The sequence below is a fragment of the Pseudopodoces humilis genome, chromosome 2, assembly GCF_049639895.1.
Source record: "Pseudopodoces humilis isolate 2021_Gansu_Grassland_sample_001 chromosome 2, ASM4963989v1, whole genome shotgun sequence".
Taxonomy (NCBI): domain Eukaryota; kingdom Metazoa; phylum Chordata; class Aves; order Passeriformes; family Paridae; genus Pseudopodoces; species Pseudopodoces humilis.
Genome location: NC_142201.1, coordinates 69,115,876 through 69,143,402, shown reverse-complemented (window position 1 = coordinate 69,143,402; position 27,527 = coordinate 69,115,876). Strand labels below are relative to the sequence as shown.

At 38.4% G+C, this 27,527-nt stretch overlaps 1 protein-coding gene across 5 annotated transcripts in view; it reads left to right on the top strand.

Annotated features, from left to right (window-relative positions):
- The window catches only part of WASF3 (WASP family member 3), a 64,202-nt gene extending 42,295 nt beyond the window's left edge, over positions 1-21,907 (top strand). For 4 of the 5 annotated variants that reach the window (XM_088051926.1, XM_088051929.1, XM_088051927.1 and 1 more), the window contains 7 exons: positions 4,905-5,039; positions 8,405-8,558; positions 8,993-9,110; positions 13,639-13,814; positions 16,405-16,668; positions 18,270-18,625; positions 19,314-21,907. In XM_088051926.1, coding sequence (XP_087908052.1) covers positions 4,905-5,039; positions 8,405-8,558; positions 8,993-9,110; positions 13,639-13,814; positions 16,405-16,668; positions 18,270-18,625; positions 19,314-19,471 — 1,361 coding nt within the window. In that variant the 3' untranslated portion in view covers positions 19,472-21,907. Of the gene's footprint in view, positions 1-4,904; positions 5,040-8,404; positions 8,559-8,992; positions 9,111-13,638; positions 13,815-15,571; positions 15,739-16,404; positions 16,669-18,269; positions 18,626-19,313 lie in introns of all 5 variants that reach the window. The other variant, XM_014257397.2, reaches the window with a different exon arrangement.
- Positions 21,908-27,527: the final 5,620 nt, after the last annotated feature.

Here is a 27,527-nt window from a genome sequence, read left to right as displayed (position 1 = left end):
GGTGCTTTCATCTTGTGCATTTTCATAGTAATTTTTCATTTTATTAAGTCTTTTTTCCTGTTTTCCTGGTGATATCTTTTCCAGGTTGAAGCATCCTGATCTGTAAGTGATCTTTTTGAATAGGAACCATTTTGTATTTCTGATCACTGTTATTTCTGCTTTGGATATGTTAGGGTATATAAGTTATATATAAGTTAGGGTATATTGTGGGTTTTTTAAGGTGGAATGTTGAGGACTTAAGATCATATTCAAAACAGACTTCTGTTTTATCATTATTGCCCTAAGAATTTGTAGAATTTTGATTGTAGCTAAGCATTGAGTTATTATTTTCAGATAAGCTTGCAAGTGATCCTCTTTCTTAAACAGCAGCTGATGATTTAGTGTCTGATGTTATTTAATTTGTGTTTACATTGTCATTGAATTTCATTTACTGTTGTCTCAGACAGCTGCTTAGTAGTAACATCCTTAAGTTTCAGAAAAGTGAGAAGAATGGCTAATGTTCTAATTTACTGAAGGAGACGTGATAAGACCTCATTTTGGTATTGTGCAGTGACTGTCCAAGTGTGGATAATATACTTTTTACTTGTCTGACTTTCTAGGAATGTGTACAGCTTTCATTTATCCAGATTTAGTCTTGGGGCTGTTATACTCTGTATTTAGATCCTATTATGATTGTTGCTGAGGAACTGACTACTTATATTCATATCCTACAATTTTCCCTTAGTGGATTTCCAGGGTCATCTGAAGTCTCTGTAGACAGCCCCTAAAGTTCTGTTAGTATCAGGTTAAAGATGTATGCAAATAAATTATGTGTCCTTAGTCTTAACAGATGAATACTTGGTATTTAACAAGTGAAGTGTACCACCATTCTCATCCACAGTCCAAAATATGTCATGTTTGCAGAGGGTTTTTTCTGCAGACAGCATTTGCTTTGCCTGTCTTTTGAGCCAACTGGGTGCAAAGAAATGATCACAGAAAAATGCTGTGCTGGAGCTGAAGTAGTATGTCCTGCTGACAGCATCAGAGCTGGTTGGTGTCCTCACAGCTAGAGGCATAGAGTGAGCAAGTTCAGGTCTATCTTGCACTAAAAAACAGTTTTTTTAGTGTTGCACCGTGAGTTCAGTGTGGATTTTAAAAACTGGCAGGTCTGTTCTGCTGCATACAAACTTGGCCTGATTCTGCCTCTGCTCTTTTTGGGAGACATGGACAAGTTCCTATCCAAAGGAAATGTGCTCTCAGGAGAGCTTTTTCTGTATTGCGTTTTCAGATTTGGGTTTGTTTCCAGCCAGCTGGCTCGGAGCACAGGCAGAGTGAGTGGCATTCTGTATGTAACTGTGCACTTTTATGTAAGGCAGAATCTTCTCTAGGGGATTCACCTCCCCTTGGGAGGAGAGAATTTACTGGACGGGCAGGACAGGAAGCATTTTCAGCCCCTACCTCCATGTACCATGAAGGAAGTGTCATCTGTGGAGACTTGGAAGACTTTTTCATTCATGCAGTGAGCAACATCCATCAACTTGCTTCCTGGTTTTTCATGCAGGCTTGAGCACACTGCACCCATCTGTGTCACTCTCCTCTGTAGTATTGCTGAACCAGACTGGGTTGGAAAGGTTGCTTTTTTGCCATTAAGTATCATGCTAGAGGTACTGTGAGAAAGGAGTTCGGAATCAAGACTAGTCAGTAACAGCCTGGCATTTTTGCATCTTTAAAAAAAGAGGAGGGGTAAAGTATGATCCTGACGTTTTCAGTTAATCCAGTTACAAATGGGTGGGTGGAATCACTATCTTCTGTAGCTGGAGGGAACCTTAGAAGGAAAGAATGCATAATTTCTTTGATGGATTTTTAAATTAATGTATAGGTTGGCCACATGTTGGGCAGCACCTGTTCTTTCTAAATTATTGTCTTACAGTACCAAAATCAGTTCTTAAATTGAAAGATACAGGCTTTTTTCCTACTTGTTTCTGTTTTGTTAAAGATCTGATTTAAACAATGGCAACATAGAAAACACTTGAAGTATTACTGCATCATGTTAATCACACCAGCATGTCCAATACAGCTTTACTATGTCACTGTTTTCACAGACAGGAGATTGACAATCTGTCTTTCATGTGTTCTGGGCTGGCAAATGTTGAAAAAAAATCAAACAAAAAAAATATGCTCCCTATGCTCCCACTTTGCCTTCTGAAAGACAACTGACAAACATCCATCTCTTTGACTTCTCTAGGGGTGATGTGTTTAATCCTAGGATGTGGCAGTCCTCTCTCAGCAGGCTGATTTCAATATATTAACATGAACTAACATCTATTAAAATTGATTGAGCTCTGAATACTGGTGGCTGAAGAATGTAATAACTGCTTTATTTAGCTGAAGAATTGAAAGGCTTATTTTTTCCATAGCTTGGAGTAACATCTTCATTTGGAGCAGCTAAATCAAGGGGGGATTATAAGTGAATTTCAGCTAGCTGCTGGTAACACTTAGAGAGCACTTTCAGTGTGAAGGTAGTTGAACACTTGCACAGGTAGCCTAGAGGAGTTGTGGAGCTTCCATCCTTGCAAGTGTTCAAAACCTAGCTGGTCAGAGTCCTGGGGAATCTGCTCTGTCTCATTGTGCTTTCAGCAGGGAATTCAACCAGATGATTTTGAACTTAGGCTGTTCTGTGGTTGTGTGTGACTTGTTTTGGCAGGTGAGGAGATTAGGAGCAGGTAGATAGCCTACCTTTCTTACCCACCTTCCATACATATATGTGAAGCAGAGCTTGTGTACACTGTCATCTTAATATTGTGGGTTAGTTATTGGCTAATCTTACACATAGTAATGAAAACTAGTACTGGTAAAGTCCTTCATTCAACAGCAATCACTTTTTTTTTTCTTGTGATTCACAAACAGTGTTTTGTGATAATGTTTTAGTCTAGTTGTTGCTTCTTCCCCCCATCTCCTGCTGGTGACCAAGAAAAGGCCATATTGTCCTGTTGACTTCCTAAGTGTGGCCACCTTTTTACATTGAATTATTATCTGCAGATGTCCAGAGGATGGAATCTTAACTGAAATTTTCATTGTATTTTTACTTTTCTTTCCGGAGTGTTAAGGTTGGTTATTGGACCCAACTTAAAATGTCAATAATGGCTGCTTTGGAAGTCCCTGTCTTTTAGGTGGTTTATGCATATTCCATATTCTTCCAACTGTTAGATAGTTTGACTTTGTTCCTGCCCTTCCATTTCTGCTCTTCAGACTCTTCTTGATACAGGTTGTAGCAAGATGAGTTTAATTCAGAAGCAGAGTTTTAAAATTTGTTTTTGTTTAAAAAGCATGGTTAAGTGCAGGAGGCAGGACTTTCCTTTTTGCAAGGATTTCTTGAGGGGGTTTGGCTGAAGAAATTGTAGAGGGAAACATCTTAAATGAAAGAACAGTGTCTGGGTAGGAGGGACCATCAGTTCAGTGAATGGGAGCAGTGAGTTTGGGTGGAATCTGAAATTTCTAGGAGAACTTCTCGGGCAGGCGAACTATGAAACTGGGGATCTGGAACCACTGATCTGGAGTGGATGAGAGTTGTGGACTGGGACATAAAGTCCAAGTGTGGATGAGTATGCCTAGTTCTGTGGGAGGACTGGGAGAGGAATGGCCATGAGCAATGATCTATGCATCAGGGAGGGATTTGGTTTATTGTGTGGCACCTTCTGTCTACTGTAGCACTTGCAGGGAAGGGCATGAGGCTGCAAATCTATATTGGGCACTGGTGAGGCTACACTTTGAGTACTGTGTGCAGTTCTGGGCCCCTCAGTTCAGGAAGGACATTGAGGTGCTGGAGTGGATTCAGAGAAGGGCAACAAAGCTGGTTAAGAGTCTGGAGCACAAGTGTGAAGAGCAGCTGAGGGAGTTGGGAGTCTTGTGCCTGGAGAAAAAGAGGATTGAGGGGGCCTTATTGCACTCTACAAGTGTAATGTAAGCACTTGGAAGGAGGGTGTAGGCAGGTGGGGGTTGGCCTCTTCTCCCAGGCAGGAAGTGATGAGAGGACAGTCTTAAGCTGCTTCAGGAGAGGTTTAGGTTGGACATGAGGATGAATTTTTTTTGCTGAAATGTTAGACATTGGAATTGGCTGCTCAGGAGATTGTGGAGTCACCATCCCTTGGAGGTGTTTAAGGAAAGACTGGATGTTGCCCTTGGTGTCAAGGTCTAGTTGACGTGAAAGTGCTTGAACACAGGTTTGACTCAATGACCTCAGAGGTCTTTTCCAACCTAATTACTTCAGTGATCTGGGGATCTGGACTGCACTATCCACTCTCACAGTGATTGAGAACATCCAGCAGGTGAAAGGGAGGCTGAAAAGGTCGTGCAGCAAATCCCATGTGTCCATGGCAAAATGTGGTTAGTGGCATCTCTCTCAAATGTCTCCAGGGACAGCAACATGTGCAGTTGGCATTTGTAGAGGTAAGTGGGCTGCCTTGCAGAAGAATCCCTGTTTTTATGTTTTATACTGCTTTAATTTTGATGTTGCCCTGTGGCTATGCTTAAAATCAAATCTTGGTTACTATGGATTGCAAGATTTTTATTTTAAAATGTACTTTTATGGACTGCAGTAACTTTAGGCCTTTTCATCACAGAGGCAGGTTTTGATGTTCAGTCGTCTGTTAGTTGGCACTAGTTCAGGTACAAAAGGATTAGAATTTTTAAGTATCCCTGTGTTTTTAAGAAGACTGCTAACCAGGATGTCCAGAAGAGTAGACTTCAGGTGGAATTTATGGTATAGACATTTTTGTACAAATCTGTTGCCCCAAATTTTGCTGAATGACAAACTGCGCTGCTCTGATCCTACAGCTACTGTTTTATTATAATTCATGATATTGAAGCCATTTGTCCTGTGTTTTGTAAGCCACTAGCAAAGGGATTTCCTTCTCTTTCTTACACAGGCAAACATGCTGAAGACATATTTGGTGAATTGTTTAATGAGGCCAACAGCTTCTACATCAGAGCAAATTCCCTCCAAGACAGAATTGATCGCCTTGCTGTCAAAGTCACCCAGCTGGATTCAACAGTGGAAGAAGGTAGGTAATTGCATGAAAGCATTGAGCCAGAAGTGATGTTTACAAGAGTACAGTATTTAATTGCACAATAACCTCTGTCTTTTCAAAGCAATACTGTAACGATATTTCATCTTGTTGTCTCAGTAAGGCAAGCTGGGAATAATCACTTTAGCCAAGCAAGTAAAAGTATTCTTGAGTCAAGAAGCCCCTGTAGTAATGGAGCTGTTAAGCTGCCTTTTTCATGAGGAAAAATTTGAGGTTGTGAGTGTAGTAAATCATAAATGAAAAATACAGACTTTACTGGAAGTAAGTCAGGATATTGGAAAAAGTTTGAGACACTGGGTGTCCCTATTAATTCCAGGGTAGGGTGGTCACAAACTACCTTAATATGTTAATCTGTTTTGTGATCATCAAAGATCTTATAATACTCTGTATCTAAACAAGGCACTGTGTTTGGATCAACGAGGTGAATTTTTTTCGGGGTTCTAGTCACTAGAAAGTGCATTTCCTTTAAAAATATTTCCCACTTACGAGCTTGGTCATTCACTTCATAAATACACAGTAAAAAAAAAAAAAGGATTTCAGTAACATCATTATATTGTCTGAAAGCACTTTTTTGGGTAGATGAAGCATTTCTCTGTCTAGCTTTAAAAGCTGTTAATGTGCATTCTGGCCATCATGCTACGTGTCTGAGCCAGCCAATGCCTATACTTTCCGTTTAGATGATTCCTGACATTTACTAAAATGTGAAAGCTTATTTTATCAGTATGGTAGTGTAATATTGACTCAGTAGTAGTTAATGCTACTTGTGATATGTTTAATATTTATATGGTTTATATATTTTACTTGCCATTCAGAGTTTTGTAGTTTATTTATTTATATTGACAATTATTACTGCCAATATTAAATTTTACTGTTGATATTTAGTAGTGTAATGCTGCCTAGTGTAATATTTAGCCTTCCTTTTTTAGCTGGTTACTGTCTGGAAATTATTACGTGTCGTTGTTTTGTGGTTTTGGAACATATTAACTGTTTAGACTATCAGTTTCCCAGAGAAGCCGTGGATGCCTTATCTCCAAAGAAACCTGGTTAAGTGAAAGATGTCCTTGTCCATCGTAGGGGGATTGGAATGAGATAGTCTTTAAGGTCCTCTCCAAACCAAACCACTCTGATTTTTTGGTACAAGCACCTGCATTTTGCTATCTTATGAGTCAAGAGCTATATGTGAACATAAAATAAGCTCCTATGGGATCGCTATTCAGCTTTTTTTTTGAGGCATATTGTATTAGTAATATGAGCAAACTAGATTCTATTAATATACTGTACTTTTGGAAATGCAGCTGTCATCTTGGTTTTGCTGCTGTTTCTTTCCCCCTCCCCCCTTTTTTTAATGCCTCATTAATGTCTCATTAGTGCTATGCAGTACCACCCATCTAGTTTTCCGAGTTTGGAGAATAATTAAAAGCAATCTTTTGGGAGGGGAAACTAATGTATGGACTGAGAATTTAATCAGTGTTTATTTTAAATTGACAGCAGTTGTTACTCTTGCATTGCTAATCATACGTCATATTAATAAGCTATATATACAGACTGCTGTCATCTTAGTGTCAGTAGTAAATTTTATTAGCTGTTTCACTCTAGACATTGAAGTCTTTATAATAATTCATTGTACTGTCAGAAATAGTATGTTTCTGGATAGCTTCGGCATTTAAGCAAAATGTCAGTTGCAAGGTTGTTCTAAAAAGCCCTTCAGATTTGATTGCATCAGTGATTTCTTATATTCTTAGCTATAACTAATACAGTGTATATAAAAATAATTTATATATAAAATGCTACAGTTGAAAAGAAACATTTTAAAATAATTGAGGTTAAGTTTTCAAAAATATATAAATAACTTCTTCTAAAAATCTCCAGCAAAATGATTTTTTTTATTCTTTTGAATGTCTTCCATCAAACAAGAGTGAAACAATTCAGATATACACATCTGAAAAGTCTGCCTGAAATACCTTGTACTTGCAGGCAGGTTTAAACAGAAAGTACTTTCAGAAATGATGTTTTGATACTTCAGATGATGTTAATGGGAGAATGACTATTAGACATTAAATATTCCATTTTTGATTTTTTTCTATTGTAAAAGTTACGGCAGAAACTAAGTAGCTCTTGGATTGAGAAGCAAAGCCTCAGCACAGATAATAAAAATAGCTGGGCAGAGAAGTCTGAGTGGGATTTGGTGCCCATCATGACAAACAATAACATGCAAAATTTCATCCCTTTTTCTTTTTTCAGGTTATCATTATACTACATTTTTGGCTATTACTCTTCATTTACCTTGTGAAATTTCTCAGTTTGTCCTTGGGAGTCAATAAATTAGATGAATGGCTAAGAAGTATTTTATGAAATGGCAACAGGAATAAAGAGACTAAGCAGGTGCATGTAGTTTGCACAAGTCCTACAGCTTCCACTCTTCTAAAAATCACTTGGTTCAAATCCAGAAGTGGTCAGTGTCATGTAGACAGCCCAGTGTAGACTTCAGCATCCTCTTCACTTGCAGTCTAAACTCTGTATTTCAGGGTGCTTAGGGTTGGAAGATAAGAGTTTACTGCCACTTTTAAATTGTGAGTAGTATTTAACTGGATCTTCTTTAACAATGCTTGCTGCATCTCATGAAAACTTGTATTAAGAGGGAAAAAAACTCTGATAAAAGTGACAGGAACAATTAAAACCAACTTAAATCTTTCATTTGAGAAGAAAGAATGAAAAGCCTGGTGTTGTTTCCCCAGAGCTGTGTATGTGAAAAGATAAAATCAAAGTAGGAGAGTGCAAGTATTTCTCTCTGTAGAGACATGAGCAAAACGTAGGAGGAAGGAATATTCAATTATTTGAGGAGACTTAGGAGTTGAAAGAGGAAAAGAAGTGGAACTGTCACAGGAGGTTGTTGCAGCTGTAATTTAATTATACTTAGAATGGGGTGGAATGTGTATGGATACCATGTGTAATTATAAAACATACTGTGTCAGAGGAATACCAGACCTTGTGTTTCAGTCTTGAAGCCAATTGTTTTGCTGTTAGAACTCCAGGATAAACCTTATAAAAAGGGAAAATGGTTGGACATATGCATGTGACAGCATTCTTGCATCATCTTCCAAGATAGAGTCCGTGGTCCCATTATTTTACATGAGGTTCTGGATCAAGAGAGACTTAAATCTGTTTTATTACAGTAATTCTTACATGCATTTGTGCTTAAATATCAGGATTATCCACTAAGGAAAAACCTGTCTTTTTGTTAACTTACTGAAAATATTTGAAATAGTTAGTGAAAAATTGATGATGTATATCGACTTTCAGTAGTTTCAGACCTGTGGTAAATGTATTTCTGTTTCTAACAGTATCCTTACAGGACATCAACATGAAAAAAGCATTCAAGAGCTCAACAGTTCAAGACCAGCAGGTAGTTTCAAAGAACAGCATTCCGAACCCGGTGGCTGATATTTATAATCAAAGTGACAAACCACCACCTCTGAATATTCTTTCACCATATAGGTAAGGAAGTACTAATTGTTTACCTTCTTGTACTTTGCCCTTGATTTCTCAATTGTATGCAGAGAATAATTATATCAGAAGGGAAAAGCTATATTGATTATTGAGATTTGATTTTTCAAGATTGATAAAACCCAGTCTGCAATAAATGATTTATTTATTTTTTAAGAATGGTATAGTACAGCATTTGCAGTGTATCTGATTTTTATTTTTTAACATAAAGAATTTTTAGTTGGAAGGTAAATGGGAAGTATTTATGACTAAAGTATGGTGGTTTTGCTGCTGCTGCAGACAATGGTGGTATTTGTTTATGGAGATCCAGTTAAAAAGGGCTGTTATTGAACAGCTTGAGGCTTGGATGATCATAAAAGGTAAGTTTTTTGGATTTAAAACGTACTAATTCATGTATTTTTAGTTTTTCTTCTGTTGTTTTCCAGGGATGATAAGAAAGATGGATTGAAGTTCTATACTGATCCTTCCTATTTTTTTGATCTTTGGAAAGAAAAAATGTTACAAGATACTGAAGATAAGCGAAAAGAAAAGAGGAGACAAAAGGTAAAAGCAGAAATATAATAGCACATTTGTGCGTTACAATTTTATGTGCAGTTATCCAGGCATAAAAATTGCCAGGTCATACTTAGTTTGTGTGAGTGGAAAGATTGTTGCTCTTTGTGTGGCTGTGGATTTAGTGCATTTTTATAGCTTATCCTGTATTTTAAGAGGGCAAGTGGTTATCTTCCAAGATGTTTTCTTGAATCCTGTGCCAGTATCTGCTAATTGCTACCTAGAAAAATGGCCCTGTTGTGCTCTAGAAAAAGACATCGTAATGGGAGAGGAAAGGAATTGGAATTACAGCTTTTTCCATTCTAATTTCCCATTTTTTCCATTCTTATTTTAAAGGAAAAAATACAGATGCTTTCATAAGAATTTTTAAAATCACTTGAACATTTCTTTATTCCTTTAAAATAATTTCTAAAAAACTGTTATATGTGTAAGTTACTTTTAGACTTGGCAACACATCTTGCTTATTTCCATCCATGGTATATTTTTTTGTAGATTTTAATTGTCTTATTACAGTCTACAAACATAAGTACGCTCAATTCCAGTCATGTAGGATTATAGCCGTGCATCACAGAAATGCCCCTTGATAAATTCTAGCTGAAGTGCTATTTGATTTGATTAAATGTATGCCAAGTCCAACTAAGAAGAAAGCAGCATAGACTTGAGTTTGCATGGATAAAGTTCACTTTGTGATGGGTAGAAATCTGAGGTTTAGCTTTCCAGAAGATGGTTTTCAAGCATTTCATGATCTGTGTCCTTTAAAGAGCAGGATGGTTTGGGTGGGATGTCTCCCAGGCACACTTTATTCCACAGGTTGCTGAACCAAATGTAATTTTTCTTTTATTCTTGTCCTCATGGTAGCAGTAACCAGGAATGAATCCAGAGCATTTATTAACAATTTGATAGCTGAACTTAAATTTTCAATCTGTTAAATGAGAATTATTTACTCAATTTGTACTCTACAGAAGCACAAAACTTGGTAGTTGTTGAGAAACTGCAGGTGAAATAAATGTGTATTGTTTAGGAAAGTACAAGGTAGACATCCAAATGCCATCCTCCTCATCAGCTGACCAAATGCAGCTAGCCTCAATTTTTCAGCCTCAATTTTTCAGGTGCTTGGTGAAATCTGAGAGTATCAGATGTGTATCAGAGTATCAGAACCAGTGCATCAGTTTTCCAGTATTATTTTGGTAATTTGCCCTAAGTGCTGGAGCTGTTACAGCGGGAGTTTTGTGAAGAGTGTAATCTTTTTGCCTCAAATATTATGCTTTTTGTTTCTTTATACAGTTTAATTGAAAATATCTAACAGGCTTCCTTTGATTTGGCTCTTTCAGGTGAACTTTTTTCTGAAGAAAACTGAAATTTTAATTCTTTAAGTTTAAAATCTGTGTAGTCTATTTTTTTTTTACTTTCTATAGATCAGTATAGTTTCATATATATGAGAGATCAGTATAGTTTTGTCTTGGTTTGTATCAGTAGTTCTCTAAATTGACTGTATGAAATGACTGTAGGTAGGGCAGTTGTGATGAAACAAAGGAAAGTTCTTCTGATTTGCTGTTCATTGTTCTGCCTTTTTATCTGAGAATAATAAGCTATTCAAGCAAGTAAAAACTTTCAAATTTGGAAAGCTTGTATTTCAGAAATCATTCTTGTTGACTTGTGTTTCGATAGGATCTTATACATTTGTGGTCAGGAAAATACTTTAGACTTGTGCTTCCAGTTTTTTGAAAGTATTGCAAATACTTGCTGAAGCTACTTTTTGTTACTAGCTCTTAATTCTTTATTAAGATGCTTGAAATGTCATTTGCTAATTCTTGATGCAAATATCAAACTTACAATTAACTCAACCCTGTTTGAAGACTCTAATATGTTTTGTGTTTCCTGAAATAATTTCCTGCCAACGTGAATGATGTACCTGTTTTCTGTCTTAATCTACAACACCCACTTGTCTGCCACAGCTTCTATTACAGTCAATTGAAAAAAAGTAACTCCTCTTAATATTATTTTAATTGCTTGAGAAATATTTCCAGCTGTAGTTATCTAGAAAGGCTTCAGCTCCCCTACAGCTCTGTCATCTTTGCCCTGGGTAGTAAAGCTAGAGCTGTCAGCATTGTCAAAGGAATGAAACTGCTACTGGAACAGCTTAAAACCACTCTTAGAGGTATATGTAGCTTTGTCAGGTGCTAGTAGTAGGGCTGCCCCACTGTTTTGGAAAACATTTAATGTTCTAGAGAGATGTAGTGATGTAATATTTAATCAAAATATCACTACCAATAGGGTTTAGTACTGCTTGAGTAGAAAGGATTCAAGTGTTTTTATTCATTAGCATACTTACAGATGCTGGTCTGGAACAACCTGTCCAGATGAAATCTGATCCAATTAAAATCAGCTAAGCTCTGTGTTTATTTTTTGTTGTTTATACATCCATATGTATTTGCCTTTTCATAAAAAACAAGTGATCTCTTTAAATAATACGCAGTAACTGAAAGCAGTCATGTATGCACTCATAATTGTACAGGATATCAAAATGATTGTCTTCCCAGTAGCATCATATATTGGTCAAAAGGTGGATATTTAGTTTATTTAGAATTTTGCAAAAAAAGATGTAGTTGTGACCCCTAGATGACAAAATTGTTGTTCTGAAAGAAGACAAGACCAAGTGTTTCCAGTGAAAAGGGCTTTCTTCTGAAATATAACATGACTTGGGTAACAAAATCTTAATAAATTAATTAAAAAAAAATCAAAAATTAAAAAAAAAACAAAACATTTGCAGCAAGTAATTGAAAAAGACAGATGAAAAGCTTTTAACAAGCATATATTCAACCATGGCAATTATCAAAACTTTATATATTTAAAATAAAGCGTGACTGAACCTGTGTCCTTTCTGCTCCAAATCGTGGATTGGCAGAATTTGATGTGAGTGACTATCGGACATCAAAAGGGTGTGATTCTAAAATGTTTGTGGAGGAAAAATATTTTGGGAGAACTGATTAAGAACCATTAAGATGATCATTGTTATTTAACATAAATTAGACCAAAAATCTGTTTACTGTAGAAATGAGCAAGAGTTGTCAAAACATTTGGGTGTTGAACTTCAAGAAGTCTTTTCTGTCACTCTAAATGTTAGCAGGATCAGCATGTTCCTCATGCAAATGTGCATAAATGAGCAAGAGAGCCAAAACAAGGGCAAGTAAGCCATTTGATAGTTTTCTGTTAGTTATGTAGTGCCAAACACATTATTTCAGAATTATTTACTCTGTGCTGTTTGACAATTGGACTAAAAAACCTGTATTCATCTGTGATGAACTTCTTGTTGAGCTGGCTTTCCAGCTGTTATCCCTTTCATTATACCTTTATATCTACATATAATATCCATATATTAGACCTTTGTGGGTCTAAATTCCCCACTAGAAGGCTTGCCTACCAGAATTTGACTATGCTCTTCTCTCAATGCAATTCATTGGCTGCATTCTCAGAATAGCAATTTAGTTCTTTCCTGAGGAACTATTTTTCTAGCAGCCAAAAGGCTAATATCAACCTACTAATAGATAAAACATGTATTCTAAGGTGTCTAGAGCGGATTGAAAAAAAACCCTGTGCTGTCATGAATACTGAGACAAGGAGCAGCTGACCCTTCTCAGTCTGAATGAGCAATCTTGTTCATTTTTTTGTGCTGAAGCACTAGTATGATTTTATACTTACACTGAATAGTCAGAAGTAGGTGAGTACAACATTTCCAAGGTGTGAAAGCATTGGGTCCCAGTATTAGGAGATTTTGCTATCAGTGAGGTAAAGATAAATGTGGTACACTGACATTGGTTGAGCCTGATGTTATATTGAAAGATACAAGCAGCCAAGTCTGTCAAGCTGTAATATACTGCTGGCCTGAATATTACTGACTCGCTGCAGAGAGAATTAGTGTGATTCATTTTTATATCAGATAATGGGAAACAATGATGAGGGGAAACTAGGAGGAATTTCAGTAGTTAATTAGATCTAAGAAGGGAGAGGAAGTTAAAACAAACAAAAGTAATTTCACATAGACTATGGGATAAGAAATTGTGTCCAATTTCTCCATACATCCCCAGGCCCTGTTGATTGTGACCATAATGAATAACCAGAATAACCCTGAGCTTATTTAACATTCTCAGAAGTTTGATTTTCAGGAGATGAAAATTACAAGTGCTTCAGGATAGTCTAAATAAAAGACATGATGTCGGAAGAACTTTGGCTTTCTGGCTTTTAAAATTGGTCACATTTCTGTATTAGGAAAAGCAGGAGATTGTCATCACAGTAGCACAAGCGTCCTACAGAACACAGGCAAATCAAAAGTCCTGCTACTAATGAGGTTCATAGTGTAAGGAGATATTCTTATTTTCAGTCCAGAGAAATTTTAAGAAGACTTGGCTTCATCTGTAAATCTGGTCTTATTTTCATGCACTCTAACTGCATTTTAACCAGCTTTCTTCCTTTCCTTTTTTCTCTCTCTTTGCATGCTTTATTTCTTTTGTTTGGACATTAGGAGCAAAAGCGTATAGATGGCACCACCCGTGAGGTGAAAAAGGTTAGAAAAGCCAGGAACAGACGCCAGGAGTGGAATATGATGGCATATGACAAAGAGCTTAGACCTGACAACAGGTTGTCTCAAAGTGTGTACCATGGAGCATCTTCCGAGGGATCACTGTCCCCAGATACTAGGTCTGTTTACAGCAAAGCTGTTTGTTATACCACAGTTGTATGTTCAGCAATACTGAGTAGAATTAGGTGTTTTTACAGGATGGGAGTAGTTAGACAAAGCATACAATGCATGTTTAAAACATTCTTTTCAAGTTTATTTTAGACCATAAATGATGTAACAGATTCTGTAACGATTTTTTTCTTCCTCAGCTTCACATGAGCATTTTATCATCATGATATTATGTATTGCAGAGAAAGAAGTGTTTGCTGCATGTTTTATATTTGATCTTCAGTAGCAGTAGTTACAAAGCCTCTAGTAGATAATGTCAGTAGTTCTTCTGTAGTGTCTAGTTTGTTGTTTGGTGCTCTGCTGGTAGCTTAATAAATTTTAAATTTTTCTGTGATCTACTCAGTCGAGAATACTTTTGCCTGCAAAGAATGCTTTGGTGGGAGAAGAATTCAGCTTTTTGATGTTACATTAGTCTAAAAAGCAAGCTACAAAACCAGATAACCAGATGAGATGTTATTGCTTGAAATAACAAAAAACTCTGCTTAGAGATACGCAGAAGAATTCATCTTCATTGACTGAGATTCCCTTTGAGCTTCGTGGGAGTTACCTGATGTGCATTGAAGTCTTAGTTTTTACACTAAGCTGGTCTCAGTAGAGGATTTTCCCACTTATTTTATTTCCTATGTCTGTTGTGATTAAATGCTAGCAATAAATACAAAAATAAACATAGTCCACTGGAAAAAAAGTGTTTAAATTGTTGAATGGCTAGGTCAAGGAGGCAGCAACCACTGTAAGAGTGTGGACTGATACCTTTAGTCTGCTGTCCAGTGGAGATTGATTTAGAAGAAAAAAATCTGCTCAGAACTTTGTAATGTTGTGGTCTTTGTGAAAAGTAATGAAACATATTTGATATTGCTATTGGTCTTTTAATAATATATTCAGACTCCCTCTGTCTAAAAACTGTTGTTTGGTTGGTTTTATTTTACAGTTTTTAATGCAGACCTTTGTCTCCTGTTAGTCTTAATGAAACACTGCAGCCTGGCAACGCTTTGCATAGGTTGATCTAGCAAAAGGTGTGGATTTTTTCATCAGGAGTTGTTTCACACTTTTTGAGTCTTTTTTTTTCAGATTTAACACCTTGCTTCCAGAATTCCTGAGTTAAAATTGTTGTATTGAAGTGATATGTTTTTATCTCCCAGCAATGTCAACATGTATTTGGCTGTCTGCAGATATCTGTGGTATTTGCAATCTGTGGGATTTTTTTTTTAAGCAGAAATTGTAGGATGCATATCTGTGTTGGATTTTGATGTTGCTTGTGTGACAGATATCTTGTGCTTACATAAGCTTTTTATATTTTATAAATGTTGGAGTATTTTACATTTCAGTGAATCAAATATCTGAGATTGAATCCTGAAATGTTTTATCCATGAAGGGTTAATTCTGAGAATGGTACTGTGGTGGAGAAAGGGCTTTCTATTTTTTCACCTTGGAGTAGTCTTAAGCGATTAAAAAACCCATACATCTAGAAATATGTACCAGTTTGAGAGATATTTTCATGCTGCCAGCTACTGCAGGAGCAGTATTTTGTAAATCAGGTCCCAAAGAAGTGTATTTGGTTATACTGTGTTTTTTTTATTACTGCTAAAGCAAAGAAAAAACAAAAAAGGGTCTCTTTTGGTAATTTTAAGACTTGAGCATTAAATGTTGACATCCCAGTGTTTGGACTGTGGCAATTTACAATGTATTTATTATACTTATTGTGCTTTAGAGAGAGAAACACAAGCTGAATCCAAACAGAAACCAGCAAATTAATGTGAGAAAAGTAAGAACAAGAAAAGAAGAGTGGGAGAGAAGGAAAATGGGCATTGAGTTCATGAGTGACGCAAAGAAAATGGAACAGGCAGGAAGCATGAAAGAGGACAAAATGCCCAAAGGGTTTGTTATTTCATTTTGCTCAAAGCCCTGGCTTTTTGTTGCTTACCTTGCTTCCAGGCTCACATATAAGTGCATCAGTTCACTGTGTTCACTAAAAGCCAGGCTGCACCATTGTTCATTACTAAAACAAGTCTTCACAGTAATGGGATGAAAAGATCCTTTTGCTCCCTCTCTTGGGCTTATTTGACAGAGCATCCTAGTCTTTGTATCTTTATGAACTCTCTGCTCAACTAATACTTATATTTCCCAGTTTCTTTAAGCCTTTCCAGCAAAATTAATTGTGCAAACAAAAATAATTTTCTAACTTTTGAAATTGGTTTTGTCTGCATTGGTAAAATATGTTCTTCTGCATAATTGCAAGTGCTTGTAGTATTGCTTTTCTTTTTCTGCTGCCATTGTTAACTTGAGGCAGGCTGGTAAGTATTATAATTTCAAACAATGGACTGTCAAAATAATTGACAAAAACCATAAGCTTCCATATGGCTACTAAAATTCTTGTGCTTTCTGTGGACTTAAAAGGGAGTGGTGTTTGATAAATCGGAGAATCCTCTTGCAAAAAAAATAATGCTGATTGTACTCTTTTTAGCTTCTTTTGTCAGTTATTTAGATAATGCCCTGTTACACTCACATAATCTATTCTTCTGCATCAATTTACTTTAATTTTAGGTCCCATGCATCTGATGTTACAGATTATTCTTATCCTGCTACTCCGAATCATTCCCTCCATCAGCAGATAGCAATGCCTTCCTATGGAGCAGGAGATGGTCCACAGTACATGGCAGCATCCCAAAGCCATGAGCATGAATACAGACCACCCTCCACCACTGTAAGACACGCCACTTTAAACAGACCTCAGCAACCCCCTCCACCTCCACCCCAGCCTTCAGATGGCCAGCACAGCTCAGTACCTGTGGTACCAGCAGAATATGGGTAAATCTGATTTATTCTAGGGGATTCTTGGCAAAACCAGAGGAATGCATGTTTTTCATAACCGTCTTAAAGTGTAATGCATCAAAGACCCCAAATACATTAGTTACCTCCTTGGGGAGGCCATGAGAAAATGGCTATAATTTCTGTGTATGAACTGAATTTAAGTGAGGAAGTAGTGAAAGCAGAAATAACCAAGTTTGTGTTGAATGAAGTGGAAGTATTGGTAAAGTCAATATGATTGTAAAATAGTAAGGGTGCCTAATTGCAATATTGAAGACAACATAATTTTCCTTTAAAGTGGAAAGTAGTTAAAGAATAATTTGGAGAGTATTTTAAACTTCAGGAAGTGTGCAGAAAGAGTATTGTTGATCGTGATTAATCTGGCAGTCTTTGTCTGAAATCCTTTTTAGAGAAGCTTTTGACAGAATTGGAAGGGGTCTCTTCAGACACAAATTCCATACTACCACAGGAGGAATGCCACTTTGTAATTCAAGGCAGAATGTTATCGAATGCCTGTGTAGATATTTTGCCTGAATGCATTCTGAAGGAAGGCTTGCTCCAGAGTTCTGGTTCTCCTGTAGCTAGAAAACATCTGTTTTCTAACGAGTCTGTTCCTTTGTGCAAATAGCTTAAACTTTCAAGTTGTAACCCCAGGAAAGTTGTAGTCATTCTTGCCTGTGTTGTTTTTTTACTATGCAAGCCAAGGTTTGTCATCCTTGCTTGATGCTTCCTGGGATAGCATTTGCCTGATTCATGGCTATCGGGCTGCTATAGATGACTCAGTTAGGAGTGGCTGCTCCAGCCTGCCCTTTCTCTGTTGCTTCCATTGTGTAAGACATCACTGTGCTTATTCCTCAGGTCCATGACCACTGTCAGGGTGTTGCAGTTGTCATATACTGGCATGTGTCACTCAATGTAATCACTCACCTGGCTTCAGCTCCTGTCTCCTGTATCTGGTTCTTTAGCTACTTCATAACTCTTACCAATTCTCATTCTTTTCCTGATTAAGATTTCTTTCAATGACATTTTAACAAGGATATGAGCTCTTCCCTGTGCCTACTATTTAAAGAATCAATCAAATGTATCAATTTAATTAAATGGTATTTAAACTGATAAATTTAACTGAAGAAGCACTTGAGATACATTTACCTTGGGGTAAATCTTTCTTTTCATACTTGCCATTGTCCTCCATGTCTGTGTCCTCTATTACCTCTTGACCTTCTATGGAATTGAAGGGTGTAGTCTGAAGTTTTCTTGGTCCCTTCTTCATCAAAGATTTTGAACTTAACAGTCCCACAGAGTAGATGTTTAATAAGAAATGTAGCTTTATACTTAACTAGGTAGGAGAATTAAGATGAAAAGCTCACTTTGTAGAGTGCTGAAAGGACATTGCCATTAGCTTCAGCATTTGTCTTAAATCTCAGTATATCAGGAATATTTGATAATTCTTACATGTATATTCACTTGCATATTTAAGTCACCAGTTCAAATTGCTTTTGATTTTTGTTTTACCTGAGGTTGGATGAGTGCAGTTTAAGGGGAGATAATTTTCTGAGTCCTCACTTTGAATGTATTAAATGTTTTTGTTCTGTTTTATATAGGATGCTCCCAGCTCAGATGGTGGATTATTACAATCCTACAGGTCCTCCCCCTCCTCCTCCACCCCCTATGATTCCTTCAGCACAAACCGCATTTGTTAGTCCCCTTCAGCTTCCTGTGCCACCTTCCCATTCTGGACTGGTGACTGGCTCTACATACACATCTACTCATCCTCCTCCTTCTGGTGGGCTTGTTGTCACTGCTCCTCCTCCTCCTGGCCCACCTCCTCCCCCTCCAGGCCCTCCTGCTGCAGGTGCATCCCTCTCTTCCTCCCCCATGCACGCTCCTCCGGCCTCGGAGGCGAAGCAGGCACCAATGAGCGATGCTCGGAGCGATCTTCTGGCTGCCATCAGGATGGGTAAGTGCACACTGAGTTTCAGGTATTCCTTTTTTTCAGGGAGAGCAAAGTCTTTTCCACTGAAATGACTTTATGGCTGCTTTTCCCAGCTGGGCGGATTTCATTAACCACAGGTACCAGACCCCTGTTCTGATATTTGTCAGCCATAAGGTTGGATCTAACATTGAAAGATGCACATATTTGTCAAGTGTGTTCTAGTGTTTGTGTAGACATAATCTAATGAACACAGCACTTGTGTTTCTTCTGTTCTGTTTTTTTCTTCTGTTCAGAAGAATTACCCAACACCAGGCTTCAGCCCACTGATTTTTTTTAACCAGTGACTTACGGCTCTACCTGACCTGGCTTACAATATGGAGCTGTATGTCTGATAGTATTCACAAATACAGTTTTGAAAACTTTCATCTTCAGATCAAAATGACCTGTACAGTCTTGAATATTTAGCTTCAGCATATTGTTGACAGTTTTAGAAGTCCAGAAGTATTCAGTGCCTGAGAATTATTTCCCATCTGCCTTTTTTGTCTTTCCCTCCTCCTTGCTCAAGGAGGCTCTCTTACCTCAGTGCTTGCTTTCTTTATTCCCCTCCTTCTTCCTTAGTATTTTGTAAGAATACAACAAAGTCACCAATAACAGTGCCAAATATGAAATCTCTTGCCTGGAAAGCTTTGTCTGAGAGTAATTGTGTCTGCAGGAATTCAGCTGAAGAAGGTGCAGGAGCAGCGTGAGCAGGAGGCAAAGCGCGAGCCCGTTGGCAATGACGTGGCCACCATCCTGTCGAGGCGCATTGCCGTGGAGTACAGTGATTCCGACGACGACTCCGAGTTTGATGAGAACGACTGGTCAGATTGAACGTGGTCCAAGCCTACTGGCAACTACATTAAATACTTGGCTTCAGTGGTTGCTTTGTTAGCAAGATGTAAAGCAGGATGTTGACGTGTATTAAGGCTAGTGAGGGAAGCGCTAAAATTGAATTGGTATTATTCAGAATGCTGTAGCTTAGCAACTCTGGTAATAATGATGTGATTATGCTTATGCAGATCAGAAACTTGTCTTACTTTCAGTATTTACTGCATAATACTTAAGTGCCACTAAGTGTAGCAACTCTTGTGCTGCGTGCAAAATATGCTGCAGTTGTTGCACTGTTACAGAACCAGCATTTTATTTTACTTTCCCGTTCTTGAAGGGATAAAATATATTTTTTTTGACTTTACATCTTACTCTTAATTATTTAAACAACTTAGATATTTGTGAATTGGTCTGGTTGTTAGTCTTTGAGGGCAGCTAACTGTATGGCTGAGTGAAGTGTTGAGTTCCGTTAAACTGACTTTTAGCTTTTTTATTAGGTACTAATTATGCCCACCTTAGTCTATTTTTAACCACTTTTGGGCTTAAGTTTTTATGCATACAGAATTGATTTTCTACTATCTTCCTTTTTATCTTAAAAATGTAGCAGATGATGAAATGTATACTTTGAAGAATGAACCCACATGATCCAAAACCAACATTTGGTGAGCAGACAGGATATGTCTATAACAGTACCAGCTCTAAGTTGCTGGCTCTTTGTTGGGAAGCATGTTAGGGGATCTCTGCTGGGTAGCAGATGCATGTCTGTGTTATAAATGAAAATGGAAATACCTGTAGAACTTTTCAGTCTTATGATCATAAGATCAACTGGATGCAGGATAGACCTGATGGAAACCGTGTGGGTATTGCAGTGCAGAAATGCTACTGCTGTTACTAAAGATTGGAACTGTCTGGATCTAGCAATCAGATACATTTCACAAGTATTAAACTTGGTCTTTATTCCTGTAGGTATAAACATGTGTGTAAATAAGTTCTGTTGTTGTTGATTTATACATGTGTAGTCATGTAGCACATTGACTCAAAACTCTTACTTTGAATGTATTTCTTTCCCAGTACATCCCATGGGTAAAACACGGGCAGTTAAAGCAGTTTTCATGTCTGTGGAGGTACTATGCCATATATATATACACACACTCACTTCCTCGGTCCTTTCCTAGGCATAGTTGTTGCCATAAAGTCTGCTTTGACTGTCTCTGTTTTCCTTGTTTTCCTTTTTTTTTTTTATCAGCAGTACAGTATTAAAATGGTTTGTTCTGTTTTTCTTTTCTGGACCAAGAGTCAGGCTGCTGCTTTGCCTAATGAGGCTTTTAAATTTTATTCATAGCAGGGGAAGAGTTCTTTCCTTACCAGATTACAGTTTTAATCTTTGTAAGAGAAGTCTGTGTAATTCCAGGTCTAACATTTGGTAAAACTCCTTTGTTCTGTGAGGCTCCCCCTCGTTCCTCCTGATCTTAAAAGAAGTATGTAAAATAAAGAGATAAATGGAAGGTGATTATCTAACCTGTGTTTGCACCATTAACAGTTTTAGTCCTGAGAATGTAACAGTCTAACACGATGTTTGCATGCAAACTGTTGGCTACTGCATTGCTGTTTAATCTTCATAAGACTTTTCAATCCATGGTGGCTGCCTTTATGATAGAGGGATAACATGCTGCCTCAGGGCTGGTGTTAAAATTTTTCACACAAAGTATGCCCAATCTCTGCATAGTGGTGAGCAACCACAGCTCTTGGTAACCAGGGGCAGCTGCTGGGACTGGCTGATCTCCGTCCCAGTTGGAGCTGGTTTTGTGTTTGCCTTAAAATGCAGAGCTGAAGTGTGCTTTGTTTTGTGTCCTGGAGTCTGAGGTCTGTGTGTCCACCAGGGAGGACAGAATTTAGGCTGTAGCCTGATGGTGGCTTTCATCACTATGTGGGAGATGGCTTGTCCTGACCATCATGTTGTGCTTGCACAGTGGCCTGCAAAATGATTCTTTGGAGAGGTAGCTGGACGTGCAACTGGGACCTCAGTGTTACATCACTGCATAGTGGTGAGAGCACTCTCAGTGTTCTTTTGATACATGCTGAAAGGAAGTATCTCAGCAGAAAATTCTTCCCAATCTACTGAAATTTGATATGACAGAAGATATATTTTATGAGCACAGAAGTTGGGTGTGTCTGACATTTTGTAATTTGTGCTTATTTTAAATAATAAGCATTAAACAAGAAATCAGTTGTGACCGGTGAAGATAGTGTAAATTTTTCAGTCATAGTAGCCAAACTGTTTTTCTGAACCTGCAATGTTGTCATTTTCCTTTTGGTATTTTATGGACGAAATGTGAATTGAAATTAGTGATGTAAACACTATTCTAGGCTGTTTTTATCAGTTTTATCATACTTCGGGTTGTGCATAAGTAACAAATACGAATAAAATCTCACTTTTGAGCCTGTGTTTCTGTCCTTAGATTAGTAAGATTTTGCTGTTAATCTTTATTTTAACTTACCAATAACAGAAGTGAAAATTTAAGGCTTCCAAATGCAATCTCTAATCCCAGGGCATGGTGTTCCTGGGATCAAGGTTGGAGTCTGCAAAACCAGATTCCCTTGAGGTACTGCTGCTCCTGTGCTAACATCCATACTTGGTTATTTTGCAGCCTTGATTCAAGCTCCAAGTTCCTGGCTGGTCTAAGCAGGTATGAATTTCCCTACAGATAGCTTTAGGGTTTTGGTTTTGTTCCCCAGTGAAATGCATTAAATGGCAGCTTTGCTTCCAGAAAGAACAAGGCAGAAAATACAATTACATCAGCAAATGTTCTTGCCCGCTTTTTTTAATAAGCAGTCATCTTTGCAGGTTACTGACACTCAGCACAATACTGTAAAATACAAACCCATGTACTTTAAATGTAATCTTTTAATTGTAATCAGATTAAAGCCAGGAGAGGCTTTTCATCCTACTTAGAACTTATATAAACCAATTGTGTAATATAGTAGCTTAATTGTAAACTAAACAGATTTGTTTATGCATCTTAGACTCTATTGTTTCTTGGGAAAAGAAATTAATCTTTATTCTGTTCAGCTGAAAACCGTAGTCCCTCTGATGCTCAGTTCTTACTTCTCTCAGATTTCCCACTTCTTGATTTGAACTTAATTCAAATAATTTAGAGCACAATTCTTAGACACCAATTCTACATAGAAGCTGAATATGCAAGCTTGATTTTTTTTTTTGGTTCAAAGGTTCTCTTAATAAAGCATTTATAACTGCTTGTTGTAGCTTGGTTGGAGTTAGGACTGATGGTCACTCAGCATGCTGCTTCTACAGCATTTGTGGTTGTCCTTTGAATTTTCAAGAATTTCCACAGAACTGAAATTAATTGGATTTTTGGGTATTTGAGATTTCTCTTACCAAGATGAATGGAGAAGAAAAACACCTTTATTGTAAGAGGGGGGTGCATGGTGTTTTATTGTAGGTGCATGGTGTTGAGAACAAGCTCCAAATTGAGCTCATTTGCAGTAGGCAGATGGAGTTGGGAGGAAGGAAAATGTCTCTTTGGGAAATTGGTTCTTGATGTATTTTTCAACTATGTTCTCTCTCCTGTGCTGGGCACTGTTTTAATAATGAAGAGGTTCTTTTCCCCTTGAAAAAACATACCTCAGGGTACATCAAAGATGTCATTTCTAAAAATGTTTAAAATCTCACTGTAAACTGATCTGAGTGTAAGCCTGATAATAATGAAGACTTCATCAGAATCTTCTGGCTGGAAGCTGAAGTTGTACAAATTAAATTTTGAGCTGAGGTATTAGTTCCTAGTCAGGAATTAAAATAAATATTAGAACAGCTTATCCAGAGATGGCTTTCTACAGTGAATTTTCTTTAAGGTGATATTATACATTTTTTCTTTCTGAAAAAGCAAACAGAAATTCAACCTGCTCTAATATGCTTTGGGGAAAAGTGCTTGCCCTGTGTGGATTTTTACTTCTGAGTCTCAAATGTTTCTGGTAAGAGTGAGTCCATGCATACATGAACTCAAGTCCAAGGATTTTTAGCGTATTGAGGCAGATCTGCATTCAGGCACTAAAATGCTGAGGGTGGTATATAGGGAACAAAAATAAATTATGATCCCTGCTAGAATCCCTCAGGCCCTGGTGTGTGCCGCAGAACAGTCATGAGAGACTTGAGGTTATCACTGAACACCCCTCCCAATTTCATTGGATTTTAAAGGAAGTGTGGCTACTCCAGAAGGACTGTGGGTTCCCAGCTGACCATCTTTTGCTAAAAAGAAAAGAACAAGAACATTGAGAAAAAGAAGTCCTTTAGGTACGAAACAGGGAGGAGGAATTTCATATCTTGCTTTCTCTACTAACAGGCAAAGAATCTCTTTTCATGTGCTGTCAAGTTTCCGTAGGTTTCTCTGGAGAAATGTGTTCTCATCTGTGGGTGACATAGAAGTGCACTCCCACAAGTGGAATGCACCTTCAGGTTTGTGCTGGGCTGGGCTTTTCAGCTACATAAGAAGACAAGTTGCCCCTAAGATTCTTAGCTAAATATAGTAGTCTCTTGGAGATTATTCTTACTGCTGCAGATAGAGAACTTCTTAACTGATTAGCCAGAGCAGGGTGGAGTTCTGTGCTTTTCTCTTGTCAGGGGGTTATGTGCAGAGTGATTTGGAGATTAGAGCTGAGGGCAACTGCTTTGAGATGTCTCAGCAGCTTGTTTTAAGCATGTTGCCTTTCTGAGTCACTCGGCATTTCAATCCTCTGTGCTGTCACACCACGTGAAAACTGCTCTGTTCAGCAGTCACTCATTGCCAGTCAAGTGTAGGGTAGAGGAGGGAAGAGAGGCCTGGGAATCTGCTTGAGTTACCCTAATGCCAGTTACTACTGGACAGCGTGTCCTCTCTGCCTGGGGCAGCAACTCTAAACAGAAATCCTGCCAACCACACTGAAGGGGGTGGCAGAACTTAGCTCTTCTGTTGCTGGAAATCAGGTGCTCTCTTGGTATCTGCCAGTGCTGACAAATTTTTTAGTCAAGTTTTCCTGAGTCATCCTGCTGTTAATGTTTGATTTCACTAGTGAGTTTAACTTTCTAGTCCTTTGCCAGTCACCTTCCTACTTTCTGAATGGCCCATGCCCACTGCCTGTCACCCTTCACAAACTGGATGCCGTCACCAGCTGTGGTGGCAGTGCCCTTGCTCTCCTGAACTCCACGTCCCAGCACGGGCTGTCACCCACAGCCTGTCCCTCTACCTCCTCCTCTCGCGAGTCTCCTCCTCCTGGTTTTCAGCAGATGTTTTGCATGTTACCAGCCAAGGATATTCCCTGTTTCAGCAGGACCTATGGTTTGGTTGGTTGGCCATGGGGATCCCTTGGGTGGGTCCTTGTTCTGTGAGCATGCTGGTACCAGTGGGTGTTAAAAGGGGTGCTGCTTCAGGGCACAGGGCTTTTCCTCTCCATGGAGGAGGGTGATGGTAGTAGAATTATTTACCATAGAGTCACACTTCATCACTAAGCTAAGCCTTTTTGAAGTTGCTGCTTATCCCAACCATGTGAGCCCTCACCTTTGCCTCACCGGAGATACTCTTTCACATTTGTTTGTATTAATTTTCTCTGTTCTGGTTTTTGGGTGTTTTCAGCAATACCTGCAGCGGTTTGTTTTTCTGTTCTATTTGTGTTTCCTCCCAAATTTAGTATGCTTCCTAAAACTCTTCTTAGGTTGGCTTCGCACAGCTGGTTACACTGCTTATAGTTGCCATTATGTTGCAATCATTACTTCTGTCTTTGAGGAAGAAGGATTTTTGTTTGCTTCATACTCTCAGAATGACAACCAAAGTAATGTTTTCAGGGATGGCTGTTAAAGTTTTCCCATAAATTTATGTCTATCTAATTTGTATGCATGGCACATTTTGCTGTAACAAAGGTTTAGAAGTTTTGCTTACAGCAGATGGTAAACTGTTGCTATGAAGAAGTTTTGTATAGGCTCATCAGAATATTTAATCTGACTCTGTCGAGACTGTTAAGGTGTATAAGGTGTGCAGTGCTGTGATGCAATCTTGATTTGTTATAAATGTCTGCAGTTCCTTGGGGCATTTGGGGTTTACCTTAAAATACCTGGATCCTGCTGGCTCACTGCTCCTCCCAGTACCAGTCACTGATTTGCCATAAGTGATGCAAAGCACCAATGTGAAATTTCACAAATGTTTTAAGAAAGATAATCAAGGTTGCTGCCTTGCACCCAACTGACTGCCATCAGCCAAGTGCTTACCTGAAAGAGTATCCTGTTTTTGATCATCCCCTGTACTCTCTTCAAAACCCCCACTGACTGTCATGATGACCCATGCTTTTAAAATTTTTTAAGAGCCATCTTTATTCTGTAAGTTGACATGGTCTGTTTAGAAAACTGAATTTAGGTCTACCACAGGCTTTTAAGTAAAGGATGCACCATCCCTCTCTTGGGGTACCACTCCTGCCCTGTATTATTTGCTAGGTTTCAAGAATTTATGTGAATAATTTATATGGCTTGATGGATTTACTTTGTACTTTGCTGAAAGAGATAATAAATCCTTACTTTAGGGATTTTCAAACCTAGTTAAAATACACCAAATGGTGAGGCAGCTGCTAACAGCTAGAAATATTTGAGAGGAGATGTGGGAGTTGTCTCATTGTGTAACATTGCTGCTTATTTACTGTTTTAGCCAAGTAAAAGCATTTAAGCACGGTTGCCTCACTTACATGGGGAGACTAACAGCACAGATCTGTGGCATTCTTCTGTCTCTTAAATGGGAGGTAGAAAATAAAGATTTTTTATGGCATAGATGAGGAAGAAGAGAAAGGTCTGGATTTTTCGTCTGTTCTAAACAGTAGGAGAAAGTGCTTTGGTGAAATTGATGATACTTCTCTGTTTTATCTCCATACAGAAGCCTCCAAATGGTGAGGCTTCATTTTAACCTTTTTCCTGAAGATCACCTTCCCTATTTTATTCTCTTCACCTTATCAGCTGCAGTATGCAATGACCTTTCTCTTCGATTCAGCCATCTGCCTGCTTCAGCTTTCATTTCCTTCACTGATCAGATGAGACATGAGGGTACAAATGGCACTGGCAGCGCTGCCGGCCTTGATACCTGATTAGGATAAAGAGACTTAAGGTGACATTTTAAATAGTAAATAGGTCTTTTTTAAAATTCATGACTACAAAAATGGCTAAAGGAGTCTAGTGAACTGGTAATGTGTTCTGCTCAGAAAGTGAAATATACTATACTTGGGTGGCAGGATATATAAAAAGCATGTGTGGATAAAGCACACCTCCAAAGTGCTGTTCTGTTTTAAGGCTTCCAGATGTGAACTTTGCACAATTGCTGTAATTACCAGCCTGCTGCAGGTATTGCCTTTCTCTGGGTTTGGGCAGCAGCCATTTTTTCTCACCCAACTGCTTGAATGCTAACAGGGGCATCAGTGCTGCAGAAAGGATGCAGAAAAATTTGTTGCCTCAGGAAGCATATATGGAATGAAATGGAGAGGTAGTGGGATGAAAAGAACAGAATTTCCCTCTGAGAACATCAGTGATCTTGGCAGGACAGAACTGAAGATACAGGAGGCACCACTGGTTTCTTAGCATGGCAGTTAGAGAAAATAAAGTAGAATTTGTAAGTTCCAGGTCTTGAGACCCACAGCATGGGGACTTGTCTCATCTCATCAATCTTAATGCCTGGAACTGCAGCCTAGACAGCCCTGATGTCAGCTGGCTGGTGAGATCATGTCCAGGTGACACAGAAGTGGGGCTCAAAGGCAGCCAGCCTGTAGACCAGGCCACGGCAGGTGCTGGGCTTCAGTTCTGCTTCATGCAAGCTAAATGCCTGGAGTTGGAGTGAGAGCAGGTCTCGTGCCTACCTGCATCTGGCAGGAATCAAATCCACATGCTGCTCCATCATGGGAATTACAGCATGGAGAGACGGAGTGAGCTGACTTGCTTCTGATCCAAGCCAGAAGTACTGGTATGGACTCCAGTGCCTGTGCTCCGTGTGTGACTGCCAAACAGCCCCGTTCTCTTGGCTGTTCACCCTTCCTTGCCACA